Source organism: Cebus imitator, unplaced genomic scaffold, assembly GCF_001604975.1.
Source record: "Cebus imitator isolate Cc_AM_T3 unplaced genomic scaffold, Cebus_imitator-1.0 Scaffold85, whole genome shotgun sequence".
Taxonomy (NCBI): Eukaryota; Metazoa; Chordata; class Mammalia; order Primates; family Cebidae; genus Cebus; species Cebus imitator.
In genome coordinates this window covers 5,668,044-5,686,630 of record NW_016107400.1, presented here as the reverse complement: position 1 = coordinate 5,686,630, position 18,587 = coordinate 5,668,044, and the positions used below count along the sequence as shown (strand labels likewise).

At 40.2% G+C, this 18,587-nt stretch overlaps 1 protein-coding gene across 1 annotated transcript in view; it reads left to right on the top strand.

Annotated features, from left to right (window-relative positions):
• The window catches only part of USP31 (ubiquitin specific peptidase 31), a 77,855-nt gene that overhangs the window by 47,643 nt on the left and 11,625 nt on the right, over positions 1-18,587 (top strand). Inside the window, exons 7-13 of the mRNA XM_017534386.2 lie at positions 4,434-4,614; positions 7,296-7,407; positions 7,945-8,039; positions 9,456-9,533; positions 10,096-10,225; positions 12,465-12,584; positions 14,824-15,049. Coding sequence (XP_017389875.1) covers positions 4,434-4,614; positions 7,296-7,407; positions 7,945-8,039; positions 9,456-9,533; positions 10,096-10,225; positions 12,465-12,584; positions 14,824-15,049 — 942 coding nt within the window. The remainder of the gene's footprint in view (positions 1-4,433; positions 4,615-7,295; positions 7,408-7,944; positions 8,040-9,455; positions 9,534-10,095; positions 10,226-12,464; positions 12,585-14,823; positions 15,050-18,587) is intronic.

Below are 18,587 nucleotides of genomic sequence, written 5' to 3'. Positions count from 1 at the left end.
GACGGAGTTTCGCTCTTGTTACCCAGGCTGGAGTGCAATGGCGCGATCTCGGCTCACCGCAACCTCCGTCTCCTGGGTTCAGGCAATTCTCCTGCCTCAGCCTTCTGAGTAGCTGGGATTACAGGCATGTGCCACCATGCCCAGCTAATTTTTTGTATTTTTAGTAGAGACGGGGTTTCACCATGTTGACCAGGTTGGTCTCGATCTCTTGATCTCGTGATCCACCCGCCTCGGCCTCCCAAAGTGCTGGGATTACAGGCTTGAGCCACTGCGCCCGGCCGACTCCTCACATTTTTAAACATAGTGTTCTGTTTTTTCTTTTCAGACTGGCTCCTTTCTCGCATCCCTTATTGTAGTGAATCAATCTAGTCTCCCAAGACAGCTGCTGCAGAATCAAACTTCTCTTTCTGCCTCACCCTGTCCACACCTGAACGCTTATTGTTCATTTTGCCTCCTAAATATTTTATACACATTCCTTCTGCTCCACTTGCCCTGCTGTTCTTATTTTGGACCATCTGTCCTTATCTTACTACCTCTGCCAGTATGTCTTGAGTTTCCTATCAAACGCTCATGATTAAGAGCTCAGGTATAGTCTGGGGAGAAGTTGTACCTGCTCCATAGGTGTTAGGAGGATTTAAAGCAATAATGCATGTGTTTTCACACCTGTGGGGCTTTTGGGGTACATACTGTTTAATCTTTCTGAAATGTACTCCACATCTTTTCTGGCCTGTGGAACTCCTTTCAGTCTTATCTGGAGCCCTGGAATCTTCCATCACCTCTACTAATAGACTTGTCTTCATTAGCTGATGCAGACCTTCTGTGGATACGAATATAATGACATCACATAGTTCTTAATTTTTTTTGTACGTGTGTCTCTCCCACTAGACTGAGAAGGCCATGGCTTATCTTTCGTCTGTCTTTCATTAGCCTCCTTAATACCTGTCATATGGTGGGGACTTAATGTTGATTGGATAAGTGAATCATGGTTTGGGACAAAGAGATCAGTGAATGACAAACAAAAGTCAAGTACAATTCTTCCTATTAAGAAGCAAAGAAGAAAAACAGTAATTCTTGAAAAAAAGGAATACCTATTGTAAAATTTTCATTTTGAAATAATTTCAGACTTAAAGAAAAGTTGCAAAAATAGTACCAAGAATTTCCATATATCCGTCACCCACACACTGTTGCAGAGGGCATTACCCAGATTTGAGAGAGATTTCTGACTCCCCAGTTTCCAACTTACAAAGCTGAATGAATGAGTGGTGCCATTTGCCAAGATGAGAAATACTGGAGAGCCAGTTTTAAAAGGAAAGAAAATGAGTTCAATTTGGGACGTAAGACTGAGAAGCATGCACCATCCAACTAGACATGTTAAGAATTAAACCAACAGAATGGGAAAAAATTTTTGCAGTTTACCCATCTGACAAAGGGCTGATATCCAGAATTTACAAAGAACTAAAACAGATTTACAAGAAAAAAAAACAAACAAGCCCATTCAAAAGTGGGCAAAGGATATGAACAGACGCTTTACAAAAGAAGACATACATGAGGCCAACAAACATATGAAAAAATGCTCATCATCACTGGTCATCAGAGAAATGCAAATCAAAACTACACTGAGATACCATCTCACGCCAGTTAGAATGGCGATCATTAAAAAATCTGGAGACAACAGATGCTGGAGAGGATGTGGAGAAATAGGAACACTACTGCACTGTTGGTGGGAGTGTAAATTAGTTCAACCATTGTGGAAGACAGTGTGGCGATTCCTCAAGGACCTAGAAATAGAAATTCCATTTGACCCAGCAATCCCATTACTGGGTATATATCCAAAGGATTACAAGTCATTCTACTATAAGGACACATGCACACGAATGTTCATTGCAGCACTGTTTACAATAGCAAAGACCTGGAACCAACCCAAATGCCCATCAACGATAGACTGGATAGGGAAAATGTGGCACATATACACCATGGAATATTATGCAGCCATCAAAAACGATGAGTTTGTGTCCTTTGTAGGGACATGGATGAACCTGGAAACTATCATTCTCAGCAAACTGACAGAAGAGCAGAAGATCAAACACCGCATGTTCTCACTCATAGGCGGGTGTTGAACAATGAGAACACATGGACACAGGGAGGGGAGCACTACACACTGGGGTCTGTTGGGGGGAAATAGGGGAGGGACAGTGGGGGGTGGGGAGCTGGGGAGAGATAGCAAGGGGAGTGATGCCAGATGTAGGTGATGGGGAGGAAGGCAGCAAATCACACTGCCACGGGTGTACCTATGCAACAATCTTGCATGTTCTTCACATGTACCCCAAAACCTAAAATGCAATAAAATAAATAAATGGGAAAAAAAATTAAAAGTATAAAAATATAAAAGCTGTCAGGAAAATGGCTAGAAGTGGGTCTAGAGCCTGAAGAGGAGCCTGAACTGAAAATACACATATGAAATGGGATTTAAAAACCAGATTCCTGGCAGGGCGCAATGGCTCATGCCTGTAATCCTAGCACTTTGGGAGGCTGAGGTGGGCAGATCGTCTGAGGTTTCTTATAAAGTTAATCACAAACTTATGGATGATCCTGCAGTTTCATCCTGAGATATTTACCAAAGAGAAATAGAAACATATGTTCTGAAAAATTTTAGTCTACTAATATTCTAAGAAGCTTTACTTTGAATAGCCAAAAATTCTAAACAACCCTTATGCCGATCAAGAGGAGAATGGATAAACAAGTTGTGGTAATATTCACACCAAAACCACTATCAACACTAAAAAAGAACCAAAGTACTGATGCATACAACAGGAATGAGTATCATATAGTGTTGAGTAAAATAACTTAAATACTAAATAGTATATGCTGTGTGATTCCAACTATGTAAAATTACAGAACAGACAAGATTATCAAAGAGTGATAGCAATCAGATCAGTGGTTGCCTAGAGAGGGGAGTGGAAGGAAGCCCGACTGTAAAGAGGAGGTGGTGATCACATGATTTATGTCTTTCTTAGAAGTCATCTACTTGATATGAAATGTGTGGAGTTTATTGTATGTGAATTATGTCTCAATAAGGTTGCTAAAAAAAAGAACTTAGGACATGACCTCCTCATAGTCAGAAACCATCTTATTTATCTTTGCACCCTCAGTATTTTACCCAATCCAAATGTCTTTTTTAATCAGGTCTCCATATTATACTCACAACAACAATGTACAAGGGATTCCTTTGACTGCATCCTTAGCAACACTTAGTATTGTTTGTATTAGAATTTAAGTCAGTCCAGTGGGCCTCCAGTGGTGTCACATTGTGGTTTTATTTGCATTTTCCTGATGCATGTCCTAAATTCAAAGATGTAGAAATAGCTTACTTTAATATGACAAAAATAACTTATTCTGATTTATAGACCACATTATATTTAAAGAATACCTCTACAAAACAATGACTCAAGGTAGTCATTTTCAGACCAATAGTTGGGAAGTCTCTCTCCATCTCATTTGCTTATACATGAAACAGACAAAGCAAACTTCAGTTTAAAAACAGTCGGTTGATAAGTGATGGGAGGAGCAGGATGGAGAGGGAAGAGATCTCTTTGGAAACAGACTTGACAGAACTCAGACCCTAGGAAATTACTGATTGAATTTGGAATTCCTTAAATTGCTTCAATATTATTTTAGTTTGACCAGTCATCAATAATGGCTTGGAGACCTCTGTCAAGGGTTGTTCTCAACCTATGCTGCAGGCCAGAATTATCTGAGAAGCTTAAAAAACAATAAGAAAGCATACCTGGAACCCAGCTTAGATCAATTAAGTTAGTATTTCTGAGGAATAGACCCTGGACTTTGGTTTTTAAAAGAAAATTAAAAAGGATGAAAGAAACAGAGCTTCCTGGGTGACTTTTTTTTTTTTCCTAAGGTGGAATTTTGCTCTTGTCACCCAGGCTGGAAGATTCTCCTAGTGGCTCTGAGTCTAGTAGGTGTAGTATGTAATTACCTTTTATTTCTTATAAGTCTGGCTCTTTAATCAGGGAGAAGAAACTGCTATTGAGTATTGAAGAGCATTCCACATATTCTCATCTTTATTTTTTAAAAAATTTGTTTGATTACTGGTTGCATGACCTCACTGAATTGTCTTGGTGAATCATCTCAGCACACATGCCCGTCTAAAACTGTATCTAACATTCATTGAAGTGTAGAGTTTTAATTTACAGTTTTTAAGATAAGTAAGACTAGTTTAAAGAAAATAATAACGGTTGCTAAAGAAACTCTTTAACTGCTAGATGAGTAATCTAAGTAGGGTATTTCTTTTTTTGATTGCAGTTTAATTTACATAATGACTTTTTAAAAAAATTTTCTCTGTTGGGTAAATTTCTTCATAATGAGTGAATAAAAAGAATTTTGAAGAGATAAAATGAGTTGTTTTTATTTTATTTCAGGAATTCACTTAAACAACAACCTAAACCACTTGAAATTTGGCTTGGATTATCATAGACTGTCTTCTCCTACACAAACAGCAGCAAAGCAAGGGAAAACGGATTCACCCACCACAAGAGCAGGCAGCGACAAGATTGTCCTGTTGGTGTGTAACCGAGCCTGCACTGGGCAACAAGGGAAAAGGTGAGAACTAGATTATTTTCCAATATGTACCGAGGCTGTAAAAATCCAGTACTTTCAAACATTTTAAGAAGCACGGGCAAAAACTATTACTTTGAGTGGTTAATTTTGATTCTGATATTTAGAAAGAATGTAGGTACAAGTTGACCTGATTTTTGAGATGGAGTCTTGCTCTGTCGTGCAGGCTCAAGTGCAGTGGTGCGATCTTGGCTCACCGCAACCTCCACCTCGCAGGTTCAAGCAATTCTTTTGCTTCAGCCTCCTGAGTAGCTGCGATTATAGGCACCAGTCACCACGCCTGGCAGATTTTTTTGTATTTTTAGTAGAAATGGGGTTTCACCATGTTGGCCAGACTGGTCTTGAATACCAGACCTCAGACGATCTGCCCACCTCAGCCTCCCAAAGTGCTAGGATTACAGGCATGAGCCATTGTGCCCTGCCAGGAATCTGGTTTTTAAATCCCATTTCATATGTGTGTTTTCAGTTCAGGCTCCTCTTCGGGCTCTAGACCCATTTCTAGCCACTTTCCGGACAGCTTTTATATTTTTATTTTTTTAATTCTTAACATGTCTAGTTGGATGGTGCATGCTTCTCAGTCTTACGTCCCAAATTGAACTCATTTTCTTTCCTTTTAAAACTGGCTCTCCAGTATTTCTCATCTTGGCAAATGGCACCACTCATTCATTCAGCTTTGTAAGTTGGAAATTTGGGAGTCAGAAATCTCTCTCAAATCTGGGTAATGCCCTCTGCAACAGTGTGTGGGTGTTTTAGACTATCTTTTAAAGTAATTGTGTCAAAATAGGAATGTAACCTGAGTGTTAACAAGAGACAGATATGTTTCAAGGAGAAAGGACTCAGTGTTTCTTAACATTTGTTAGGATAGCCTTTATGTTAGCCTTTGAAAATTTTGCTTTGAAATAAGCTCCCTGCGTGATAAATAACATAAATGTAAAATGTGTTGATATGCATATTTATGCTATTAATTGACAGGCATTTTTAGTATTTACAGTGTGTTGGGGACTGTTCTAAACACTGGATTCAGCAGGGAACAAGACAGGCAGGATCTGTGTCCTCATAGAACCTCCATCCTAGCTAGGACAGACTGACTATGAACAGACAAACGTATTTAACGTCAGACAGTCTGTACCACATCAAAGGCATGAAAACAGACTAGAATGATAGAGTGTGATGGTGGGGAGGCTGACAAGACTACATTAGAAAGGGAGGTAGGAAAGGTGTCCCTGAAGAGACTGCAGCCAGGCTGAGCCCTGGTGAGCTGTGTGAACATGAGGGGAAAGGATCCCATGCAGAGGGAACACCCAGTACGTGCACACAAGACAGGGAGGAGCTTGGTGTGTGTCAGGAACAGAAGGAATGAAGTAAAGAAGCTGTGGAATTCCCTTCATGATGCCAGTCTCTCAAAGAATAAAGTCATTATTTTTAAAAAACATATGGTTGGGTGATTTACATGTACTTGTAACGCTTTTCACATCGCAGTCGTTTTTAGGCAGATAGGTTCACTGTTAAGCTCCACTACAAGCGAACAGCTTGATAGTTGTTGGAAACTAGTTTCTTGGTGATCTTAGCACCTCTGCTTCCCTCTGGGCCTGAGTCAATCTGTTAGTTAGATCATTTGTTCATTCATTCATTCGTCTTCTATTTTCTAGACATTGTGTGTTTGTGCTACTAAGATAAATAAATTACAGTGCTTGGTATCAAATAACTAACAGCCTATGGGTAGAGGCAGAAAAATAAACAGGCATCGTTTATAGCACAGCACGTATAGGGAACAAGTCAACAGGGTGCCTTCTGGAAAAGAATACCTCCACTGGGTCTTCACATGAGTGAGTAGGAGACAGCCTAGACTAAGAAGGGTGGGGAGAGTATTCCAAGCGGAGGGAGTTCCCTGACAAAGACATGGATGTGTGGGAGTAGGACACATTCAGGGAATTCAGGGTTGAATGAATGGGCATGGATGAGAGTTGAGGCTAGGCTAGTGGTCCTCAACATTGGCTGTGTATTAGAACCACCCGGGGAGCCCCTAAAAACATCTCAGTGCTCAGATCACATTCCAGACTGATTTCATCAGAATCTCTGGGGGCTGAACTTGGGCATCATTATGTTCTAAAGCTCCTCTGGTGATTTTGGTCTTCAGTCTGTGCTGCTGAGGCCAAGAACCACAGTACTGCTTGGACTCTGTAGGACATAGACAGCTCTGGCAGGGAATAGGAGCCCACTTTCACTGTCACTTGCTTGCCTGTGCCTTCCTTGTTGTCAGAGACTTAAGAATGTGGCTGCCTGTCTGTGAGATCTTCCAGCCCTATCTAGTCCTCTGGTACCCAACCCCTTATGGGTTTGACCTGTGCTGTTTGCCCGGCTCATGTTCACTTCTACCCACTCTGTTCCCTATCTTCACTGATCATGCCCTGTTGCTACCTGCTGCCCTAGTACCGTACTCCCCTAGAAGCCATTTTGGTGTATTGGTTATTAAATTTCATTTAGAAATCTAAGCTGTTCATCTCCTTAAGAAGAGTTACCATTAAATTTCCTGGTTTTTTTTTTTTTTTGAGAACTGTCCTAAAGCCAGTTATATTGTGATTCTGTTTTAAAAGATCAAGAACAAAAGATAAGTGTTAAAGGAATTACCGTACTTTTAAGGTGATTACATTGTTGATGTATGTTAGATTTGGACTGCCTTTTGTGCTGCACTTAGAGAAGACAGTAGCTTGGGACCTTCTGCAGAAGGAAATCTTAGAGAAGATGAAGTATTTCTTGAGGCCCACGGTTTGCATTCAGGTTTGTAAGCATTTTGTTGTTCCAACAAAGCATGGTTATATACTCAGTGAAGAAACAGTCATTGCAATGAAATTTGAGTTTCTTGTGTTTAGATTCCCAAGACTGAGAATTTATTTCTCATTTTATGAAAGTAACTAGCCACTGCAAGGTTTTCCTTGAACTGCTCCATATTCCTTTATAATATTTATCTAATAACACTTAGAACATGATCAACTTGGAAAGGATTTAGTAGAATGTCTATCTGTATATTTAAAAAATTATTACTATGTCAAGGTATCTGTGGAAGACCATTAAGCTGATGTTTAGTAAAGGCAGTGTGTTACTTGTCTTGCATGATATATTTGATATGTAAGTTGCATTTGGGTAAATCATATTTAAAATGTATTAGAGTGGCTCAACAACCTTATAGGATATTATAGAGAAGCATTTTGCAGAATGAACAGTTTACTGTAACTCTAATTTGTTTTGGAAATGCCACTGTGAAGCAGATGCCCTTGAAGAAAAATTTGGCTTAATTCTCATTAACATCTGATGCAGGTGTGTCCATTCAGCTTGCGTGTGGTCAGTGTTGTTGGAATAACATACTTGCTGCCCCAGGAGGAGCAGCCCCTGTGCCACCCAACAGTAGAAAGGTAAAAAAATAAAAATTTCCTTCTAGAATTTCACATATGCTCATGTGTGATTTCAAGTGATGTCTGATATAATTTCCACATAAGTGTGCAGGGTTCTTTAGGCTCATTTTGAAATTAAGTCCTTATTTTACTTTTGCTTCATGCTTGGGTATGATATGTTTGATGATCTTTCTTGAAATAAGAAAAGCCCTGGAGGATTTGTGTTAGGAAAGCAAATTAACGTATGTCCTAGAACTGCAGATAAATTACCCTTTCATATTCACCAGGAATGAACTTTTGTAAAGTAATGTTCTAATCAGGCCACATGCTTCCTTAAAACCCTTATATGGTGACTTGTGGCCTAAAAGATAAAGCCAGCATTCCACAGTATAAGAAGTTCTTCACGGCTTGAACTCCACTTACTCCCCTTTTGTCAGGCCTTGTTCTTCCTCTCCCCACTATCCCAAACTTTCAGCAGCGTTAAAGTCCTGATGATTGTTTGAACAGATGATACTATTTTAATACGTGTGCTTTGCATGTGTGGTTTCCTGTGTCCATAATTTCTTTCCTTTAAGCCCTTTTTTTATACTGTCCTCCTCCCACCCCCCGCAACCTGCATTATAGAATTAGTCACTCTACTCTGCTACCGCTGTGCTGTCTAAATCTGTTATATTTATAATACTTTATTGTATTAATAAAATAATATACATATATACACACCTTATGTCTATGAATATATATAATATAAATATGAAAATCATTTTTATAAAAATTATAAAAATGATTTTTTCAACAAATACTGTAGTATTTCAGGATTTTTAAAAAGTGTACAACATGGTTCTGCTTGAAAGTTCACTGTTTTGATTTAGAGATGAGCGCTAATAGATTAGACAATGATCCAAAGTATTACACAACATAAACAAGATTAGACGGGTAATATTAACTGAGGAGATGGCAAGGAGCCAGTGAACTTGGGGTGGGGAGTAGCTTTGGAGGAAGGAGGAAGAAGGGCGCAGTCTAGAGCAGGTGTGGCATGTTAGTGGAGAGGTGGGAAGGTGCAAGGGCTGACTTTGTTCCCAGTGACTGCTGTCCAGTGTCTATTTGGGTAGATGAAAAATTGAGCAAGAAGTTGGGATGGTCATAATGACTGTCTGAGAGTGATCATCAACAACCTTATAACATGACACTAAATTTCTTCCAGTCTCTTTATTATTAATACTGTATCGGGCTTTTTAATTTAAGGGGTTTTCAGTTTAGTTGTAATATAGTTATTAAATCCGTGGTTATAGTGGTCTTGCCAAAAACTTTTTCTGTTGGGGAACTATGATGAAGATTTTCATTAATCACATTATGACTTTTGGATAGGACATAATCACATTAAGTAAAATCATTTGCTTAAAAAATAATATGTGGCTTCCCTCTCCACATATTCTATAGGGCATTAAAATCTTGCGGACCAGGTGGCACCGCTCATGTGAAATTAGTAGTCGAGTGGGACAAGGAGACAAGAGATTTGTGAGTATTTTTAAAGTTAGTATTTATAGAAACATTGTTTTAATTATCATTTTTGTAGCACACCTTTGATATGTTAAATGAGCTGAAACACAAATCTCCCTTCTCTTTAGCTAAGTATCCAGCTGTGTTGTTAAACCTTTGCTTAAGCAGTTTATTATTCCTTTCCTGTACATTCTCTCTTCCCAATCTCAGAACCTTACATTTGTTCACTGCTGAAAAAGAAGCTGTTAACTACTATATAGGTTCATTTACTTTGATTTTTAATTCTAGAAAGTGATGTAAGATGCGTGTTCTTAGAAGTAAAGGAGAGGAGTATGTGATTTAACCAGTACAGTTCATGGCCAAACCCAGAAAAATCTAGTTAGTTATGGAAATAACTTCATATACAGAGAACTTTTCAAGAACATTTTGGAATATAGAAAAATTGGGTCACTACTTTTGTTTTCTTACACATTGATTTTTTTTGGTTATGAGATTGTAGCCACTTCACAAAGGTGTAATTTTATTTTTGCATCTGTTTTGCAAGACATTCTCTGATAGATGCTTTTCCTCCTAATTGCAGCTTGTTTGTAAATACTGAGGATGAGTATATCCCTGATGCAGAAAGTGTTCGTCTGCAAAGGGAGCGTCATCATCAGCCTCAAACCTGCACTTTATCCCAGTGTTTCCAACTCTACACCAAAGAGGAGCGGGTAAGTGGTTGGGCAGCATTTCTTAGGTGCCCAGGGCAGGAGGGAGTGGGGTATGGCAAGATGACAGTGGAGAAACAAATCATGTCCCAGAAATCACCACAGGATTTTTACATGTATGTAAGTCCGCACATGTAATGGGCACCTTAGTGCTGTTGCTTTTAGGACTTTAACAAAAAGTTCTAAGTTTCTAGAAAACCTTGATTAATTGAGATACTCTAGAACTGAACCTTTGTAGTTAGTTCTTTTTAATGGTTAATTATCAAGTTTTGGTGATTTTCTTTCTCAATTTAGAAGTGTTAAGATATTTTCCTTAGAAACTAAAACAGCGATTCTTGACTTTTTGGTACTAAGAACATAGGTCCCAGGACCTATTTAAATTAAAATTAATTAAAATTAAGTAAACAATTCAGTTCGTTTGTTGCATTAGCCATGTTTCAAGTGCTCAGCAGACACATGGTGGCTAACAGCTCTCATATTGAACAGTGTAGATACAGACTAGAAAGTAGACAGCAAAGCTTTGCAGGTAGTAGGGACCCAGTAAGTATTTAAATGAATGGATGGACAGAGAGATGAGTAAATAAGCCTCTATGGTTGGGGCCTAGGCCTGTGTGATTTTTATGCACCTTATAAACATTTGACCAGAGTACTTGGAGTTCATCTAACCTTGCATTGATATCTGGGATTATAATTTTGACTACCATTTGTAACCCTTCACTCTTAAATAGAGGGAGTCATGCAATTTCAGGATTGAAGGGGACTTTAAAACTCCTTTATTCTAGTGGTTGGGTTCTTCTTCTGCTTAATCTCAAATAGGTGATTGTTTAGCCTCAGTTTGAGTATCTTTTATTATGAGGTGTTTGCCTTCTTCAGATAAAGATATACCATTTTTTCTCTGGAGAGCTCTGACGGTGACTTAAGTTAACCTGAAATATGTCCACTTGTTACTACAGTCAACAAATGTTCTCTTTCTTAAATCCATTAAGACTCAGAAGTCCTAATTTTATTTTTGTCTATTGTTCGAATATTTGAAAATAGTTTTTGTATTTCCACTGAGTCTTGTCTCCCCCATACTGCTTTTAGCTAGTTTCTTTAATAGTTTTTCATAAGACATGTTTTTTTTTCAGTTTTGCACTCAATTATGAAATAGTTGGCTTTGAAACTGGCTGATTGTAAGTTCTTTATGGCACCTTGCCCTATTTAGCTTTTTATTTATTTTATTATCTTTAATGACTTTGAAGATGTTTGGTAATGGCACAAAGATTATAGATGAGCAAATCTACTGGATGACAGCAGTGATATCCACAAAACATCTCACTGATCTAGAATGCTAGCAAGGTATCTTTTAACAGGGGGTCATTTGTTTAGTAGGTGTTTGTTGAGTACATACCATGTTAGGTATCATACCGGTACCAGAGAAATAGCAGGGGCCAAAATAAACCACGTTGTTGCCTTCATGCTGTTTATAGTCTAGTGGAACAAGTAAATAAAGGAAGCAAAGGCCCTGGGGTAGGAAGCAAAGGTTCTTGGCAAGACTGTCAAACAGAAATGAAGCCAGTGTTTCTGGAGGACAGGAGGAAAGGGAAAATTGACAGTATAGGCTCCATGAGAGCAGGTACTCCATGTGTGTTGATCACTAAATAATTTCAGTATCCAGAGCAGAGCATGGCACATACAAAGTGACATCCGGCCAGGTGCAGTGGCTCACGCTTGTAATCCCAGCACCTTGGGAGGCTGAGGTGGATGGATCGCCTGAGCCCAGGAATTCAAGACCACTTGGGCAACATAGCAAAACCCCGTCTCTACCAAAAATAAAAAAAATTTAAAAAAAATTAGCTGGGCATAGTGGTGTGTGCTTGTGGTCCCTGCTATTCAAGAGACTGAGGTGGGAGAATCGCTTGAGCCTGGGAGGCGGAGGTTGCAGTGACAACACTGCACTCCAAACTGGGTGATAGAGCGAGACACTGTTTAAAAAAAAAGTGAAAGTAATATTTAACATTTATATTTACTAATTTAGTTGTTCCTCTTTGAGGGATAGTCTATTTAGCAAAGCAGAATCCGTTTAGAGTTTGGGTGCCAGATCTGGCCACTTTTTTTTGATTGTGTTATTCCATTGATGCCCAGCATCTGCAGTTTCCAGAGAGATTCTGAGTTGCACCATGCCCTGGCTAAGGCATTAGTCCAGCCGTAACACCGTTTTGCTTTAAGTGGTACTTACTGGGAGTCATGCTTCTGTTTTCAGCTTGCCCCTGATGATGCCTGGCGTTGCCCACATTGTAAGCAGCTGCAACAGGGAAGCATTACGTTAAGCCTGTGGACTCTGCCTGATGTGCTTATTATACATCTAAAGAGATTTCGGCAGGTACGGAAATCCTCTATCCTCAGGAACAAACAAGCTGTGACCAAGTTTCTTATGCCCCCTGCTGATGGGCTCTGTGGGGGTTCTTTGGTGTCCCTGTTTGAGCCAGTGAGTCCTGTCTGTGTATGTTATGGACACACTTTTGCCTCTGCATTTAGGGTTATGTTTTGTTTTTTTCCCAAGGCACCATTTGATTTTAGTTCATATTTCAGGTATTTTACTTTGTTCTTGACTTGTAAATGTTGTGCTTAAATTTTGTTAAGTGTACTCTGGGATTTAAAAAGAACTATGTAGGGATCCTTTCTGGGGGAGATAGAAATCTATTTCTATCTAATGTAATGGGTGGTCTGCTCCTGAGGAGCTGTTGTGTGGTTGGAGAGATGAGTCATAAATAAATACAAAGAAAATCTGCTTTGAATTGTATTGCTTTGTGAGTCAGTTTTTCCAAAAAGGCTGTCTATTCCCTGAGGTTAGGATTGTCTAGACAGTCTCACTGTAAGAGGTAAATGGGAGGTGAATGTTAGCAAACTCCATGAGGCCTGACTCTAAGGTTGTATCTGAAAGATGAGCAGGCTTTTACTAGGTGAGGTGGAAGCAGGGATCACCCACACGGGGACAGAAGGAGCAGTGTGTGCACAGCTCGACAGTCGAGAAAGCATGGCCTGCACTAGAGGCTGGAGCAGGGCAGCTGGGCAAGCGCTCCAGAGGGTGGGGCATTGGCAGGAGTTGATAGAAGAGGTAGGAACCCTTTGTGGGTGGAGTAGGATTCTGATGAAGGGTTTTAAGCAGAGAAGCAACCTTCCAAATCTGTGTTTTCTTGAAAAGATTATTCTGGTTATTGTGTAGAGAACAAATTAGAGACTACAAAAATGAAGATTAGGGAAACCTGGAGGAGACTATTGCAGTCATTTAGGGTGGGCTGTGAATGGATGGAATAGGTTGTGGCTGTAGAGTTGGAGAGATGTTCAGAACTGTCTGAGGAGGCGGATGTGTCAAGGGCGACACACGTGTGGTCCCAAGGTCTGGGGCTTTCACACAGAGGTTTGAGGTTCAGCTTTTATGGGAGTGAAGAGTGGGCATTTGCCATCCATTGCATATTCTGTTGAGATCTGCAAGTGGAAAGCTGGTCGAGGGTTTGGATCCTAGTCTGCTCTGTCTCCTTCCCCAGACACAGAGTAACTTCCCTGGCTTTCTATTTTCTTTTGAAGGCCTATTACCACGCTTCCAGCAACCCAGATGCAAACCTGCAGTGTCCTCTTTGACTCTTCTTCCTTGTCCCTCTCATCTAGGCATGGCCGTGCCTCCTCATCGACTCTTGTGTGTCCCCTCCCCATTCTGGCTGTCACCCTGCTGGTTCAGACATTTTGTTACTTTTCAGCTGGTCACTGTCGCAGTGTTTTTTAGTTGATTTCTTCACCTCCATTACTCCTATTTCTAACATGTTTTGTGCACTGCCTACTCAGTTCTTCACTCACAATTCTGGTGACACCACCTCCTCCATAAAAGCCTCGGAGGATATGGTCCAGATTCTTCAGCCTGGCCTTTCTGACCACCCAGGACCCATTGTCCCTTTCTGTCATGAACATTTTTCTTCCCTCCACAGACCCATATGTAGCTCCTTAGGGTGGGCATATCTATGCCTGGTTAATTTTTTAAAGTTCCCATAGACACAGGAAGCATGCAGTCAATATGTATTCAACTGATGGCTGGATTTCAAAGCATTTCCCTTTAAGCTTAATGGAAAATACAGATTATCTGAGATTGCCACTGAGTGAATATGTTAAGCGAAGTCAGTGTTGCCTTGTGATGTGCCTGTTGGAGGAGGTGGAGGAGAACAGGTGCTGCTTAGCGAGTAGCTCTTCCGTGCCAGGCACTGTGGTTTGCCCTTCACAGAGCCATCATTTCATCAGTTTTCATGCCTCTTTGACAGAGGTATCAGATGAACCACCTGAAATTGTCAATTTTTTTGTAATTGAAATGCTTTAAAGCCCTTTAACAGATAAGGAAATGAAGACTCAGAGAGGCTCATTTACCCCCTCTATGTGGATCCTCACTGGTTCCACCTTAGCTGATATTAAAGCCTATTCCTCTAGATAGCTAAATCTATCATCTGTTTCCCTGTTTTGTATGTCTTGGGAAACATCAGATAGGTGACTCAAATCACTTTATCTGATAGGATCCATATTCCCTGCTACTGCTTGCATTAAAGTATCACCAGAACTTGTTTTTCTTCTTGCAACAGGAGGGAGACAGGCGCATGAAACTTCAGAACATGGTCAAGTTCCCCTTGACTGGCCTGGACATGACACCTCATGTGGTTAAGAGGAGCCAGAGCAGCTGGAGCTTGCCATCCCATTGGTCCCCATGGAGACGGCCCTATGGACTCGGGAGGGACCCTGAGGACTACATCTATGACCTGTATGCTGTGTGCAATCACCATGGCACCATGCAAGGGGGGCACTACACAGGTCTGCAGTGTGAGAGGCTGCGTGTCTGTGCTGGCGAGTCCTTCAGATGGGTTTGCTTGTGACGGGGTGACTTGGCTTTAGAGCCTCATTTCCCTTCCAGTAGGCAGTGTGCCAACTGCGAGGGCAGTTTCCATCTTCTATATCTCTGTCCAAGAGCAAATAAATGAACATTCTTCCTCCTCTTCCTGAGTGGGGTCATCCAGTAGGTACCTGACTGACTGATTGGGGAATGGTTTGTATAGATGGTATTGTTAGGTCAACTGGGGATTTGCTCTTTGTTTGCCTATCTTGCACTCATCATTTAAGGTTTTGCTGGACTTCTTGAGGTTCTAGCTTCTCCCTTACTTTAAAAGATTGTGAACTACTTTTTTTTTTTTTTTAAATTAAAGATGAGGTGTTGCTGTATTGCCCAGGCTGGAGTACAGTGGTTATTCACAGATGTGATTATCACACACTGCAGCCTTGAACTGCTGGGCTCAAGCAGTTCTCCTGCCTCCTTCTGCAGAGTAGCTGGGATACAAGTGCATGACATTTTTATAGTGTCTTTAAAGTGACTTAGAAGGGTTTTTCTTTTTGTTTTAAGGTGAAATTTACCTTGTCATTTCTAAAAGCAACTGTGTTCATCATGAAATTTAGAAGCTAGACGTGGAAAGAGTAACATCATCTGTGGGCTTGTCACTTAGAGAATCGCTAGTAACATTTTTGAAATTGCGATAAAAAATACATTTGTTATATGTATATAATAAAATATACATAATAAGATATACCATTATAACCATTTTTAAGTGTACAGTTCAGTGACATTAAGTACACTCACATTGTTATGCATCCATCATCACTGTGCATAGCTACAAGTTTTTAATCTTCCCAAACTTAAAACTCTATACCTAATAAACACTAATGCCCATTTCCTCTCCTCTCAGCCATGACAAGCACTATACTTTCTGTCTTTATGAATTTGACTACTCTTGGTACCTCTTATAAATGGAATCATTCAATATTTGTTCTTTTGTGACTGGCTTATTTCATGTAGCATAATGTCTGTAAGGTTCCTGCCTTTTTAGGGATGAGCAATGCTCTACCATATGTAGGTAATATTTTGGTATGTAGTATATACTTGATGTGTTTTTTCTTAAGTTTTTGCCATTATTTTCCACTGTTGGGATTATACTGGCATTTTGTTGTTGTTGTGCAAGTGAACATTTCTTGAGCACCTCACATCCTGCTTGCCCTGGGCTCTATCACAGCAGAGGTCAGTAGGTCCCAGCCTCTATCTTCCGAGAGTGTAATCAAGTAGGGGGAGACGTGGGTACAGATACGATTTGAAAAGAGTCCCACGTCATTAGTTCTGTGGTGGAGGTGTGAGCAGTGGGCGGAGGCCGGAGCCAGAGAAAAGAGAGGCCAGAGTGTACTGGAGGGGCAGCGTCAGCTGTTGGGGAGAGGAACCTGCTGCCTCATCTCACGGGCCAGTGGGGTGTATAGACAGGTCACAAATTCAGAAGCACAGCAGCACAGTGAGGGGCGAGTGGTGCATGCGCTTCTGTGTCCTCATCTTCATGTCTAGTGTTGTAACAGAAGTAGCTTGATGTGGACACTTAATTTTTTATAAATACTTTTTAATGACCATAGAATGTTCTGTTGATAGACCTCTATGTTATCTAACCATTCCCCATTGCTGAACATCTATATTGTTTCTGGTTTTTAACTTTTCATGTAACATTGATGAATATCGTTATGCTCATTCACTTTTTCTGAATTTTGATTCTGTGTTTCCTTGAGATTGAGTCTCGGAAATGGAATCATTGGGTTAAGGACCTGCATGAGCCTTCGGGAGCCAGGCAGATTTCAGGGCTTCATTTGTTGATGTGAATAATTTGGTTATCCATGTGAGTGGCTAGGATTTGGATTTCTGCATCCTTCACACTCAGTGTGTTATACATGTATACTTCTCAGGGACTTTCTTTATTAATTCAGTGATTTCTGCAACCAGACCCCAAGTGCTATTGCTGACCATTGATTTATAAAGGTAGGGAGAGGTGGAGGAGGGGTGTGGTCTGCACAGTCCCGGGTACTGTTAAATCTCTGGGACTCTTTTCTCTAGCATTTAATCATGAGCCAAGGCAGAGGAGACCGTTGGCCTTCCCACCTTTCATACTTACTCTTTCAGTCTGTGCCCTTCCAGGAGGGCAGGGGTCAGGGAAGATTACTGGACACAATAATCTTTTCTTGAAACCCTTTTAGTTCAGGTTCTTTAAATACATATTTTTCTTTTTTTCAAACTCATTTTACTGCCAGAAGTTCTTTAAATATTTAAATGCTGCGGGCAGCAACTGTATTGTGAGAGGAACGATCCCAACTTTGAGTGCATCTCGTAATGGAATGGCTTGGATTGCCTCTGCCTGCTCTAGGAAGCACTTTCAAGGAGAGAAAGAAGCTAAAGAAGTTTAAAAGATGCTCTCACTTCATAGAAGACAAAAGTTAACATGAATTAAGTGTTTAGATATTGTTTTGCCTTATACTTTGGTTTAAACCATATTTCAGTGATGATAATAGTATTATTTGGTATCTTACATATTTTAGATACCTGTTTTATGGGGGGCATGTGTACAGATATTGTGTCTAGTTGGGTTTTTGCTTATGTGGCATTACCAGTCATGTCTGTGTTCTTTGTTACTGAGTGATGGAATTCTATACTTGTGGACTCTTAGAATGGAAAGGGATGTGGAGGTCATTTGACTTCAGAACTCATCCAGTGTGGTAACACCTTTGCCAGCATCCTTGATTGACATTCACCCAGCTCAGCTTTGGTAAATAATGCATTTTCCATTTATAACACTGTTTTTCAAGAAAATATGGACTGGCTTATTACGTAGTTTCTAAGAAGAAATTGATGGAAAGAATAGGACAGGGCTAGATGTTAGCATCATGTTGGTCTTTATATATAGAAGAGACCTTGAAAAATGCCTGGAAACCCCCAGCTACCTTAGAAGCAGTACAGTTTGGTGGAAGGAGCTTGGGTTAGAAGCCAGACACATCTTTCTAGCTCTGTGTCCTGAGCCACTGTCCCCTAACTTGGCTACCATGTCAGTGAGCCAGAAAGTGGTCATGCTGACCTCAAGGGACCTGTTACCCAGGATGTACTCAGATGTTTTCTGTATTATTTCCCCTTTCTCATGCCGAGGCCATCCATAACACCACTTTTTTAGTATATGAGATGTTTAGAGTCTTAGTTTAGAGAACATTTTAAATATTCTTAGTATTGTTGAATTAAAGATACTCTGTTTTTAAGTTTTTTCTTATTCCTTTATTTAAACTTTTTCCCCCATCAACTTTTATTTTAAGTTCAGGGGTATGTGTGCAGAATGTGCAGGTTTGTTACTTAGGTAAACGTGTGCCATGGTGGTTTGCTGCACAGATCATCCCATTACCTAGGTATTAAGCCCAGCATCCATTAGCTATTCTTTCTGATGCTCTCCTACCCCCCAACCCCTATTTTTAAGTGTTCATTTGGAATGCTTATTTTATTTTTTGAGATAGG